Below are 12,915 nucleotides of genomic sequence, written 5' to 3' on the forward strand. Positions count from 1 at the left end.
CAACATGTAGACAATCTGGCAAGGCCGCAAATTAAACAGCTGTGTTGCGTTCTTCTTGGCATCGGCATATTATTCAACATGTTCCAGGGATTGTTCCAAAGGTGAGATAAATTTTGAATTAATTCATTATTTTGTATGGATTCAGTTTATTGAATGTATTTGCAGAACCTGCCTGACGGCTATAAACACGGCGCAAACGTTGTTTGTGCGACAAAAGCACGCCTTTGACCGCGGGATCCTTAAAACCAAATTGCGCTGCCACTTTCCTAAACCACGCGAAGTCAAACGAATTAATGTGCACGGTTGGGAAGCCAGGCTATCCACACCGGAGGGACGACGTGTCATCATGCGACGTATACTGAAGGGCAGGCACAATCTCTCTCATTAGAACACAACGCTTTCACGCTTTTATAAGTAATAAATTTCTACTATTACAAACAAATAAGCAGATTTTATGCTAGCCTGATGATCAGTGCAGATCAATGGCGACGGAAGTATATTTGTTTAATGCTTTTCGACGACTTCGAGTCGTCCATTATAGAAACAAACGGAACACTGTTCGCCACATCGGGTCCTTGATCCTTAAAGAAGCTCTGAGGTAGGGTCACATCGCCACCCAGGACTAAGGAATTTATATCAGCTAAACGTCCAATCGGCATGGCTGGGATTAAATATAATCTGTTCTTCTCATAGTCAATGGCACGCACCACGCCTAAAAGACAAACGGAGTTAATTGAAATTGGAGCAAATTTTGAATTATTTTAATATTTACCGATGCCTATACACTCCGGCGCCAACTCATTCTTTTCCTTACGTTTGATGCACAGAAAAACTATATTCGCCTCCATGCCATATATAATCTCACTTCGGGAATATTCACCAGATGTCAAATGCTGGATTTTTATATCATCCAAAGGTACACTCCACGGTGTGCAGTTCGTAAGGCATTCGGCATTGCCTTTGAGGGCAGCACTCAGACGTACTAATAAGTTGGCATAGCGCACATCCTGTGCGCTCATATTCCTAGCCTTTGAGTTGGATTCTTCCTTACTCGGAACGGCACTGTGAAGATGGTGTAGATTATATTTAGGCACAGCAGTAGTACTGAATTCGTCGGTACTGAAGATAATACGCTTTACATTGGACACTGTTTGCCAATCCAGCAGACTATCGAAATTATTTATAATTTTTGAGCTTTCAATTTGCACCACATCACTGGGTTTAACATGGTTAATTAACAAACTCATCAGTTCCAAGCCGAAGCCCCTGTTATAGCCCATAGTATTGATTAGCCAAGGTATTCCAGCAAAGTGGGCGTTCTTTTGGCAATATTCCAACAATTGGCTAACCGCTCGGAGGTATTGTTTGGCACACATTACAATGTTTATATGCCCTACAGCGAAGGCTCTGTCTGGCTGTTTATTTAAGAAAAATCCTGGTCCCAATAGTGGCTTATCAATTATTGTGCATGATACTGTCTCCGAAACAAATATTTCAGGCTGTCCAATGTCCAAATCGATTAGAAGAATGCGAGGAAACTGTGTCAAATGACGATTCAACACATACCTAAGTAACGTTGATTTACCCACGGATTTTCCGCCAGTTATCATCATTCGGCTATTATTTTTTAGCGCTAGTTTTTTCCATTGCGCTGGCACCTGCAAGCCTCCATCTTTAGCAGCGATTTGTATTAGGCAATGAAGCAAATACTCGCTGGCGCCAATTGGTCGAGATGAAGACAAGATGTTTAAATGTGGAAATAAATTCTCAGCAATGTGTTTTGAAAAAATATTCATCATTTTCTGGGCACCACTATTTCGCTGCAACAGAACGAGCGCGTCTGTCTTTTCATCATAATTGCTCAATATATTACCAATTTGCGCTTTAGAGAACGAGTCGTGGAGCTGATCCAAATTTATATCGCCTTTACCAGTTTTCTTTCGAGGAATAGGAGAAAGTACCACCTTACTAAATCCCTTTGGAGAATAAATTGTCTCTGGCAAGAGTTTTCTTAGCTTAAAGCCGTTCACTTCGATATTTCCTGCCAATAGCGTCACTACAACTGAGCCATATATCTCCAAGTCGTATTTTATAGCCGCCAAAACAAGATTTGCTTTTGGACTGTTCTCGAACAAACCGCTTAACTGAAGATCCGCTGGATTTTCGCTGATTGTTACAATGGCATTCTCAATGGTTGGACCACTTGCCGGATATGTGAAATCCTCACAGGTTTCCTTGATATTTAGATCCTCTGCCGATGCGTCATCCTCCATAGAAATCTCACTTGATGCGGCAGATTGTTCAGCTTGGACATCCTCAGTCTCGGTTTCAGCAACAATAGGTATATGATTAACAATATACTCTGATGATGTTAAATCCTTGGTTAAGGTTGAGCTAGGGCTTTCATTGATATTTAGATCCTCTACCGATGCGTCGTCCTCCATAGAAATGTCACTTGATGCATCAGATTGTTCAGCTTGGACATCCTCACCTTCGGTTTCAGTTACAATAGGTATATGATTAACAATATACTCTGATGACTGATCTGGTATATGCAGCCAATCGTCGCAAGCTCCCAATTCGTTTGTAACTGGGCTAAGTAACTCTAGTTGGGCGACGCTTTCACATTGACCAGTAGCATCTATCACACATATTTCTGGAAATTGTTCGTCAGACATAATGCCCGAACTATCTGATTGTTCGTCCCCTAACTCCATTACGTTTTCATCATGCGAAACGATTGAATCTGAATCTAAGCTGTACGAATCATCAGAAAACAGGGGATCCGAATCCTCCCCATATGGTGAGCCTGTTTTAAAAATAAAAATTATCATAACGAATATGTTTATATACAAACTAAATACGTACCATCTTCAACTTCTTCCAAACAACAAAAATCCGCATCTGTTCTTGGACCGGAGAAATCCTTCGCGGTTGGTACAAAATTGTTCTTTGTGTTAACATTCTTCTTGGCCTTAGTCGACTTTTTCTTATCTTTTCCATCAGGGACATTTAATTGACGCTTTTGTTTTGTCTTCCCTTTTGGATGAGGTTCGTCTTGCTTTATTTTCTGGACCGGTAATGGTGGCGAAGTCGATGGCCGTTTCAATGCGCCCGGCTCATTTCTGTGAACAGTCTTACTGACTTTGGACGATTTTGGCTTAACTTGTGCAACAGGTACATTCGGATAAACCTTTTCTTTTTCCGTTTTTCGATCAGGTTGAGTGTCCTTTAATGCGCCTTGTTTTATTTTTTTGGCCTGTATTGGTGGGAAAGTCTTTGTCTGCTTTGTTGGCTGCGGGTCCCTTCCAACAGCTACACTTTGAAGAGGAGTTTGCTTTGTTTTCGTTTTTGGTTCAGGTTCAATGCTGTTTAATTTGTCCTGCTTTACTTTCTTGGTTTGAACTGGATTTGTTAACTCCGGCTCTCTGGCTCGCTTCTTTAGCATGTTGGGCTCCAACTTCGCTTTGGAAAGCATTTTACTAAAGTCTTGAGAATTTCCTAAACTCTTCTGACCAACTGACCTAGCTTCATTTTGAACGGAAAACTTATATTGAAGATGGGCTGGTGCTCGAATCGACTTAGTCTGCTCTGGTTTGCGTCCCTCCGCAAGCTTGAAACTAAATGCTATTTCATTTAGTACTTTTTTATTTAATGCCGAGCTCATTTTTTCTTAATAAGTCAACTAACAAGAGCAATCACAAACCGGTACACGCGATTTTGGAGGTCAGAAGAGGAAGCTAAGTTACCAATTTTGACATTCAGTGTGAAACCAAAATTAATACATTCCGCATTTTCCAGAACTGGTCATGCGAAGCAACTCTGAAGGCGTTGGTTGTTCACTGACGTTCATCCACTACCACGAAATAAACGAGTGAACTGTTCATCGTCATTTTGCATGAGAAAAAAATCGTCGAGTTCAGCAGAAGAAATTTCGAATTTTTAATTGTATTAGGTTTTATACGAAATAAATATCGGTAGCAGTATAAGAAATAACATATTTGTGCCATTTTTTAAACAACATAAGTGTCGAATTCGTACGTACTGAGTGTTGCAAATATACTTAAATGTAAGTGAGAAAAGTTGAAAGAGCAGTGAAAAAATTCCACACACACACAGACGCAGCCACCAATACAAGATATTCATATGTATGATTGAAGACTGCTTATACGGTCGCACGCATACAAATGCACGCTCAGCAATGGCAATACTAAATGAATGTTAAATAAATAAATGGCAAATAGATTTATAAAGACATAAAATCTATACCAATTGCATGTGAAATAGAATTTGTGGTTATATCGACGGTGATTGTCAAAACATCAAACGTCGTCTCATGCGGCTGGTACTGCTTCTTCTTCACTATTAGATCGTCAGCAGTAGCAGCAACAAGCTTAAAAGTGTATGACTAAGTGTACTTGTGTGTGTGTGTGTGGCTGCCTGTAGTATGGCTTTTTTCATTCCTATATTTCAACAGCTCGCGCAGTTTTCGCAAATAATTTAAACGCTACGCATCAACTTCTACGCGATTGCATTCTACACACACGTACCTAACTACATACATATGCACATCTAATTCCAGAACTCCCAATGACGACGATTCGCAAGAAATTGGTAATTGTCGGCGATGGTGCCTGCGGTAAAACTTGCCTTCTGATTGTCTTTAGTAAAGACCAATTTCCAGAGGTCTATGTACCGACCGTCTTCGAGAATTATGTTGCCGATATCGAAGTCGATGGCAAACAGGTAAGTTATTGTTTGTTTTGTATAACTCATCATGTATAGTACGGATGGGTGGTGCGATGGGAGGTCTGAGGTTTCTGTTAACTTTCAATTAAATTGAATCATCTGATCTTTGAGCATTAAATGTTGCACTCATGCGCAATTATTATTTATGCATTCAACAATATGAATACCGTGTGCGTATTCGTGTGTATCCGCTCTGCGTAGATACATACATACATATGTACATGCGTATGTATATTTATTATTTTCTTAAATACAAACATATGTACATACACATACATGCGTTGCTTGTGTGTGTGATCATGTTGTAAAAAAAGTTGTGAGTCAATATCACTGTCGTACGGCAATACTTGACTCCACACATAGCAATAACCATACCCATACAATCACATTCATATATGTATGAATGTATGTATATACATATAGCCCCAACCAGACGTACATGAATACGTACTGAACTGGCGGTGTTCCCTTCCTTCCGTTTCTTGCTGCCACTACCGCTGCCGCTCTTTTACTTTTCTTATACAAGTCCGTTGCGCACATACAGTTTTGAGTGTTGCGCCTCTCGTGCTCTCCCCATTGGGGCCACTACCTGTAGACTGGTCCCTACCTAGCTGTCTTTGCAGCTGGCGCTCTCTCATTTGTAATGAATATTTGTTGTGCTGATTTCGTACGTACATACATATGTACATATTTGCAACTCATCAAGTCTTGTTTTGATATTTTTCTCATTTTGGTAAAGAAAACAATAAGAGCTAATTATCTTCGTCTGCGCAAAAGCTATATACCCTTCACTACGTCTGAAAACAAAACATTGATTTCTCCAAATCCTACAATGTCCGTACTGTCAATTTTGTTCAGAAAAGATGTTTTTGCTACCTTTTTTACCATCGGATATAGCAACAATATTCTCAATATTCAATTTGGTTCCAACATGTTTATAAACAATGGAGCTTTCTGAAATACACATTTTTAAACAAGCAGTTTCTATGAGCGCTATATGTTATAGAGATCATGGTCGGACTCGAAATATTATTTGTGTTCGTCAAATATAAACATCAATGAAAAGATTTAACGCGATAGCTCTAAAATAGTGGGAGGAGTATTGACAGCCAGTCGTTGGAAAGGATTTTACAAAACACACCGAAAACAATATTACCTTACAGTTTTCAGGGAAGGGTATAAAAATATAAAATAGCTTTTAGACGTTCATACATATGCACATATATGATTATTGTGAATTTATATATGTACATATTTATGTAATACAAACTTAACAATTCGCACGCCACAAAATGGTGGTTCTTGTTTGGATAACGCGATTACATATGGTGCCATACGCGCGTCATCGACATCTCCTATGTTTATGATTTATTTGCTTGGCATTTCCGCCGCCAACTCCTTGCTATCTGAAACTTGAAGTTATTTAGCTTTTACGTACACACATATGTATATATAAGTATGGATGTATGTATGTATATGTGTTTCTCTCGCTCTCTTGAAAACCATGTTTGTATTAAGTGTCATCATTCTCATCAACGAACTGTTCTTCTACAGGTGGAGTTGGCCTTATGGGATACGGCTGGTCAGGAGGACTACGACAGACTTCGACCACTGAGTTATCCCGACACGGATGTTATTCTTATGTGTTTCTCAGTGGACTCACCCGATTCACTAGAAAATATCCCTGAAAAATGGACGCCAGAGGTAAGAATAAAAGAAATTAAAAAACAAATTTAAATCGTTACGCAATCCACACACAATAATTATAACCTATTTCTGCCGACACTCTGCACAGGTCAAACATTTTTGTCCGAATGTTCCAATCATTCTGGTAGGAAATAAGAAAGATTTACGAAATGATCCCAACACAATTCGGGTAAGTGCTCATTATATATTTAAATAGATATGCATATAAATTAATAATGCAAAAACATTTTCCCAAAAGGATCTCGCAAAAATGAAGCAGGAGCCGGTTAAGCCGCAAGAGGGACGCGCTATGGCTGAGAAAATTAATGCCTTTGCCTATTTGGAATGTTCGGCCAAGTCCAAAGAGGGCGTGCGAGATGTGTTTGAGACAGCAACCAGAGCTGCATTGCAAGTCAAAAAGAGGAAGAAGACCAAATGCCTTTTGCTCTAAAAGAGCAAATAACAAACTCTACACATTACAAATCATACATACACACACACAGACCTTTTACAACAATAACCACTACTACAGCAACAACAACATGCGAAATCCTGCAAATATAAACCCACAGCAGAAGAAAAGAAAAACAAAATCAAAAACAAAAACCAGCCACTCACATGTATACACATTTTTGTAAAACTCTGCACAACAACAACAAAAACGGCAACTATAATTACAAACTGGCAAACTGGCAAACTGTCAAATGCGGATTTGATTTTATATACAGTCTAAAGTAGTTATTAACCGAAAGAAAACAATAAAACATTGCATTATTATTTGTATCTTAAGGCATAAATCAGTCAACAACAACTACAACAAAATATATATGTATACATTTATCGTCGTCGTATCGGTTTTTTGTAAAATTAAAAAAAAAAAACGTTAAAAATGCGCATGCATTTCGCGAGCATTAAAACAAACACAAAAAACCTTGCCGGTGATGCAGTTTTTTTTCACATTTAAAACTTTGAAGGCGATGAATGATATTGATGATAACGAGCAAAAGAAGATACGCAATTAAAACAAATATAGGAATTAACAAATTTAATAAATGCAAGTGAATCAACAATGACCGCCAATTAATGAAAAGGAAACTTACATCAACAAGACAAAAAACAAAAAAGAAACAAACAAACTGATACGCAAATGTTTAAACGTAAGCCACAAATGAGATGCATTCAAATCTTCGCGAACAACTTTGCGAACGGGTTTTTAATATTTGTATTTTGCATTAAACACAAGATAACGCGTAAACTACATATATGTATGAAGTGTATTTTATGATTTTATAAAATACCGAAACCATATACATATATAAACAAAATATACAATACATTAATGTGTATATCTCTTTTTGTATTTTGTACCGTCAAGCGTGTAATTCTCACACAAAAAGTTGCGTGTCAGCAAAGTGGAACTACGCTACTATTTTCTACAGTTACTATTAAGAAATTTACTAAATTTATAAATACAACAACAACAAACAAAACAAAAACTACAACAAGGCGTTAACGTAATTGCAGATATGGATATGTGCATTCAATGTTTTTTTGCTTCCTATACAATAAACCAAAAACAGCAACAACATAGACAAAAACAACAACAAATACACATTCACCAGATTACCAAATTATGTGTAAATGCCTAAACAACAATTGACCACAGCTTCATAGTGGAACCAAACCCAAAACGGAAAGTGAATTCAAATGTTTGACTTTGTTTTTGAAAATGATTTGTTAGCAACAATTATACTGCGCATTATTCTCAGTTGTCGTAATTAGAATTTTTTGTTCAAAGAAAAATACAAAAAAAGAAAAATGAAACGAAACATCTCCTGTCTAAAAAAAAATAACTAAATTATTTCATTATGTATTTCTTAAATTTAGTTTTTCGTGTAATACGGTTGGTTATTTAAAATGAGAACGTATTGTGCATTTTGCATAATATTCCTTACAACAAAAACAAATTTAAAAAAATGAAAGGTAAAAAATATTTTACTAATATACAACATATATATGATAAATAAATCGATAAAAATCAATGCTGTGCGTTTGTTATTTAAGTTTCCGCAAATTTTTAGAGTGGAAGAAACAGATCTCGGCCATTGGATTTCACATCATGACCTCTAAGAACTACCTGGATCTGGAACTCATGGGACGTCAACTTATGTTATACTTTGGTGTGTGATTTGAAATACATTTTGGATTTTCTCGGAGCTACACTAGTTACCTGTAAGCAGTATTGAACTGTTTTATTTTCACTTCGTTTGTTAGAGACAATGTCTATCAATAATTCCATATCCTATTTTGAGATATATAGTAAGCATGTGATTCGTTTTTGCTCATAACCTGAATGAGAAATAAGGAAACTTTCCAACTTGAACTCGTGTTGCTGTAAAATAATTAATGTTGCATTAAAATAAACCCTATCTGAAATTAGGGTTCTTTTTCATTTAATAAATCCCCAAACCTACTAAAATATGTCAATTTGATTTAACAAGCTGCTCAGGAATGTAAATTGCAAACGTCCGATCAAAAATAATAATATTCATTAACGGGGGTTCCAAAATCTTTATTGAGGGTTTGCTTTTACATTTAAAATGTACTCATAATGATAACGTTAGGAATCAAAATCTTGGTTGTGTTACATCATATATATGTAGTTATAATTATTTCATCTCCTACGCAAAACTTGACTCATGTTCCTCCTTTTCATCTTTGCACTGCCATGGCGAACCGCTTCTCAAACTAGGTTCTATTTTCAGAGCAGCCTCCAGTTTTCGTATCTCTATCGCTTGCCTCGTTTATGCTTGAGTCGCTTTCTAGCAAACTCGTTTATGATTTGATTTTTTTTTCAGTGCAGTATTTATATTTCTAAAAAAAAAAGTTAGTACTCGAATTTGTAACATTCCGGAAAACTTCTTTTCATCTACCCGCAATCAATTACTTGACATTTGTTAATAAATTTACGTCGTATTATCTTAATGTATACGCGCTGTTTATTTTCTATATAAATACATACATACATATGTATGTATATGCATGTTGGCATATTCCTATTAGCGACTCGCGCCTTTGCCGGTGCATTTGTGATTGATTTGTATTTTGCAATAACAATTTATAAAAATGTATACACGTAAAACAAGATTCGTAACAAATATTAAAGCAGTGTACTTTGTGCTAATGCAGTAACATTTATGATACTTAGGGAACTTGACGATAAATAGTAATTAACAAAAACGTAAAGCTAACAATAAATAAACTTAAATAATTATATACTTAACAGTTAAACGTAATATAAACAATTGTGTATGTGTTCCAACGTAAGCTCAGCTGCATTAAAAGTAAAAAATAAAAAGGACCTGTAGTTTTTATAAAGCTCAATATTCTTTTAAAATTTTCGTTCAAACTTTGAGTTTTTCCTTCGTTTTTGATAAAAAATATTGATAATGATCCCGCATTCGTGTATTCATATTATTTGTTTCAAATGGATTTCTATTTAGGATTAACATTTTGTTTGAAAATGTTCATTTGTGCTTCGATGCTGCGCTCGATTAATAAACACACATATGTATATAAGTATGTAGGGCTTATCAAAAGGAAAAGTTCTGCTTCGATTCTTTTTTGTTTTGTTTTTTGGACAGTTTGCGACTTAAAGCTCTATAACGTACGCTCTCTCCATACTCGTATCCTGTATGGATTTGTTTTCTTTACAGCAGTGCGGTATTAGCGTGTATTTTTAATTTTTGGTTAGGACTCAGTTATTTTGATTTTGCTTTGAAGTTATTATCGTTTTTAGTTATTACTTATTCAATGTAAATGCATTTTGTTGATTTTTCTCGTCTCCTGCATTTTTGTGCTCAAACATTTTGCTCATTTAACTTCTAATATTCCTTTCTTTTTTCGTTAGGAAACAACGTTTACAATTGGTTTACATATGTACGTGCATTAATAATATAATGTATTATTTGGATCGTGCTATTATTGATATATATATATCAATACTGTGCGCTAGTGGCCAGGCCCTATCCTATCCACGCTTCAAAATCTTCACCTTGCAACAATACAACAAGACATTAAATATTTAACAAATAATAAATACCTCTCAGACAATGCTCTATACTCTCTCTATCCTAAACGCTCCTACTAACCGCACTCATGGGTATAACTATAGTTTTTCGATTGATAAATTCTTTTTAGTCGTCGGCCTGCATTGTTGAGGCTTGGGAAAAATATTAGACATTTATATGTATATACGTATATATATATATGATTGGATGGGCTATATATAGTCCATATATAGCCACAAAATACATATATATAACGTTGGGGTTAATATTGCACTAATTTGCATTGAAAACAGGCAAAATGACGCATTACGCGGCCTTTAATTTAGGTTGCGGCGTCGACGAAACACTAAAGCGAAGATGGATCGTATGCGCCACCAACGGCTGCGATGGCGTGTGTGTATCTTCTCCGAACTGGTATCCGTGCCAAGTGCTTTCTGCATTTCCTTGCGCCGGATTTCACGAACTAACGTGTAAAATGCCTCGTCTATGTAATGACGCAAGGCGGCCGATGTCTCAAAGAACGGGCAACCGAACTGATTGGCTAAGTTCTTACCCTCCTCGGTTGTAACTCGACGTTGAGATTCCAAGTCAACTTTGTTGGCTATCAATACCAACGGTATGTCCTCAGACAAACGGACGCGCGTTATCAGTTTTCTGTACTCTGAAGCCTCCTGGAAGCTGTGACGATCAGTGACCGAGTAGCAAATGATGAAACCTTCGCCGCAACGCATGTATTGGTCCCGCATGGCCGTAAACTCCACCTGACCCGCAGTGTCCAGTATGTCCAACAAAGCGGCTTCATTGTCTATGACCGCCTGTTGCTGGTAAGAGTCCTCTGAAAATAAATGCAAAATAGTCCACAGCAATAAAAATAAACAGATCCCAAGCAAAGACTTGCTCAACTCACCGATTGTTGGGTCATGATAGTCCAAGAAGCTGTGACTGACAAATTGCAGAGTAACAGCTGTAACGGTTGTAAAAGTGGGGGGATGTGGGGGCGTGTGTATGTTTTGATTTGTGTACACACAGAAATTGCCGAACGCACGAACGCCGCACATCACGCCGGTGGTAGTAAGGGGTGGTTTGGTTCGGAGTGCGCAAGCAGAAAGCGGCCGCAGGGCAGCAAAACAAAGCGTAAAAGAAATTGAGATAATTTATTGATTTTTCGCAACCACAATCAAAACGACGCAATGATAATTTTCATTGTTAGCGACATGCGCGGGAGTGTGTTTTGCGTGCGTATGTGGATGCCGTCCGGCTGTGGAGGCGCCATCGTCACCTTGTGAATGCAAATTTCATGGTCACTTACCCGATTTGCCGACTCCTCCATCCCCAAGTATAACAATCTTGTATACTCGCAAGCCTCCTCGCATATTCTGCGGTGGTGCACTAGGTGGCTTGATTAGTAAGCCCATGTTACCATTTTCCTTGCTCTCATTTGGTATGTGCATGGAGTCCGTATCCGCAGAGCTCGTGCAGGATTTCAACTTGGTTGATCTTTTCAAGGCGGCGCAACCAATGGACATGTCACCGGCCATACCTTTTAAACTCCAAGGCGTGGTAGGAATCGTTGACCCGACCTCGCCTTTTCGGTCTGCTTGAACAAACAATGCGTAGTTTGTTCTGTGTGTATCTCAGCGCAGAGCTGCGCAACGAAAAACCAAATTTTAGAATCACCAATAGCAGTACAAATTTATTTTTTGTTATATTGTGCACTGCATTATACTTACCACGCCGCTGCACTTGGCCCGAACCTGCAAACGGTCCTTTTTTGATTTAAATTATGTCGTATTTGTACACCATTTCGGCCGATTTGGCTTGATGTTGTTTCTATTGGGAAATTTGCTGTTTTTTGGGTATACTGAACACACACAGCTGTGGCAGAAGCGGAAGGGTTGGCGAGTGCAGCTTTCGGGCGGGTAGATGACGAATCAATGATAAATACAAACTGTATATAAGCTTCAAATACTGTGGCAAAAGATTAGAAATTACGTAAATAAGCTTATTGGGGATTTTTTTTAATATTTACAATAAAAATGAGTCATTTTCAGAAGCGCGCGCAACTTTTCGTAAAGCTGGCAGCTCTACTTAAACAGCTGTTGGCTGCAAACTCTGTGACACTCTGACGCCCATTTGAATTTAAATTATTCAAACTTTTGGGTCGTTAATTCAATAATTATAATAAGTAAAACATTAAAACGGAAAAGTAAAAATATTGTTTATATTAAATAAAAGCAACAAGAATTGTCAACACCACGCAATTATTTCGTTGTAGCGTTAACATTAAATATTAAAGAGTTACAAGTGCACTTGCCTGTAATTATTTTTGTTGGGAAGTATTGTAAAAACATAAAATGTATTCATTTATCATTTCATTTGTTCATTATCTTATAATGATAATTTTCCTCTG

General features: G+C 37.4%; 4 protein-coding genes across 5 annotated transcripts; 2 read left to right on the forward strand and 2 right to left on the reverse strand.

The window, feature by feature from the left end:
• The first annotated feature begins 18 nt into the window (after positions 1-18).
• LOC115620808 (39S ribosomal protein L34, mitochondrial) lies at positions 19-442 on the forward strand. The gene is made up of 2 exons (XM_030514266.1): positions 19-101; positions 166-442. The coding sequence occupies exons 1-2, from the start codon at positions 79-81 to the stop codon at positions 386-388; spliced, it is 246 nt and encodes an 81-aa protein (XP_030370126.1). The 5' UTR covers positions 19-78; the 3' UTR covers positions 389-442.
• Positions 443-450: 8 nt separating this feature from the next.
• Positions 451-3,812, reverse strand: LOC115620592 (polynucleotide 5'-hydroxyl-kinase NOL9). Of its 2 annotated transcripts, none has more exons than XM_030513943.1 (3): positions 2,869-3,812; positions 773-2,809; positions 451-712 (listed from the first exon to the last, which is right to left on the reverse strand). In XM_030513943.1, the coding sequence occupies exons 1-3, from the start codon at positions 3,665-3,667 to the stop codon at positions 480-482; spliced, it is 3,069 nt and encodes a 1,022-aa protein (XP_030369803.1). In that variant the 5' UTR covers positions 3,668-3,812; the 3' UTR covers positions 451-479. The 2 variants fall into 2 exon arrangements, with proteins under 2 accessions (XP_030369803.1, XP_030369888.1); XM_030514028.1 differs by lacking the exon at positions 451-712 and having other exon boundaries at positions 1,317-1,499; positions 1,567-2,809.
• A 117-nt stretch (positions 3,813-3,929) lies between these two features.
• Positions 3,930-7,275, forward strand: LOC115620729 (ras-like GTP-binding protein Rho1). The gene is made up of 5 exons (XM_030514149.1): positions 3,930-4,069; positions 4,583-4,746; positions 6,304-6,453; positions 6,545-6,625; positions 6,695-7,275. The coding sequence occupies exons 2-5, from the start codon at positions 4,591-4,593 to the stop codon at positions 6,884-6,886; spliced, it is 579 nt and encodes a 192-aa protein (XP_030370009.1). The 5' UTR covers positions 3,930-4,069; positions 4,583-4,590; the 3' UTR covers positions 6,887-7,275.
• Positions 7,276-8,986: 1,711 nt separating this feature from the next.
• LOC115624930 (GTP-binding protein Rit2) lies at positions 8,987-12,368 on the reverse strand. Its single transcript, XM_030519784.1, has 4 exons — positions 12,236-12,368; positions 11,815-12,150; positions 11,413-11,469; positions 8,987-11,340 (listed from the first exon to the last, which is right to left on the reverse strand). The coding sequence occupies exons 2-4, from the start codon at positions 12,041-12,043 to the stop codon at positions 10,823-10,825; spliced, it is 804 nt and encodes a 267-aa protein (XP_030375644.1). The 5' UTR covers positions 12,044-12,150; positions 12,236-12,368; the 3' UTR covers positions 8,987-10,822.
• Between the last annotated feature and the right edge of the window lie 547 nt (positions 12,369-12,915).

Source organism: Scaptodrosophila lebanonensis, unplaced genomic scaffold (assembly GCF_003285725.1).
Source record: "Scaptodrosophila lebanonensis strain 11010-0011.00,11010-0021.00 unplaced genomic scaffold, SlebRS2 tig00000001-arrow-pilon, whole genome shotgun sequence".
NCBI classification, from domain to species: Eukaryota; Metazoa; Arthropoda; class Insecta; order Diptera; family Drosophilidae; genus Scaptodrosophila; species Scaptodrosophila lebanonensis.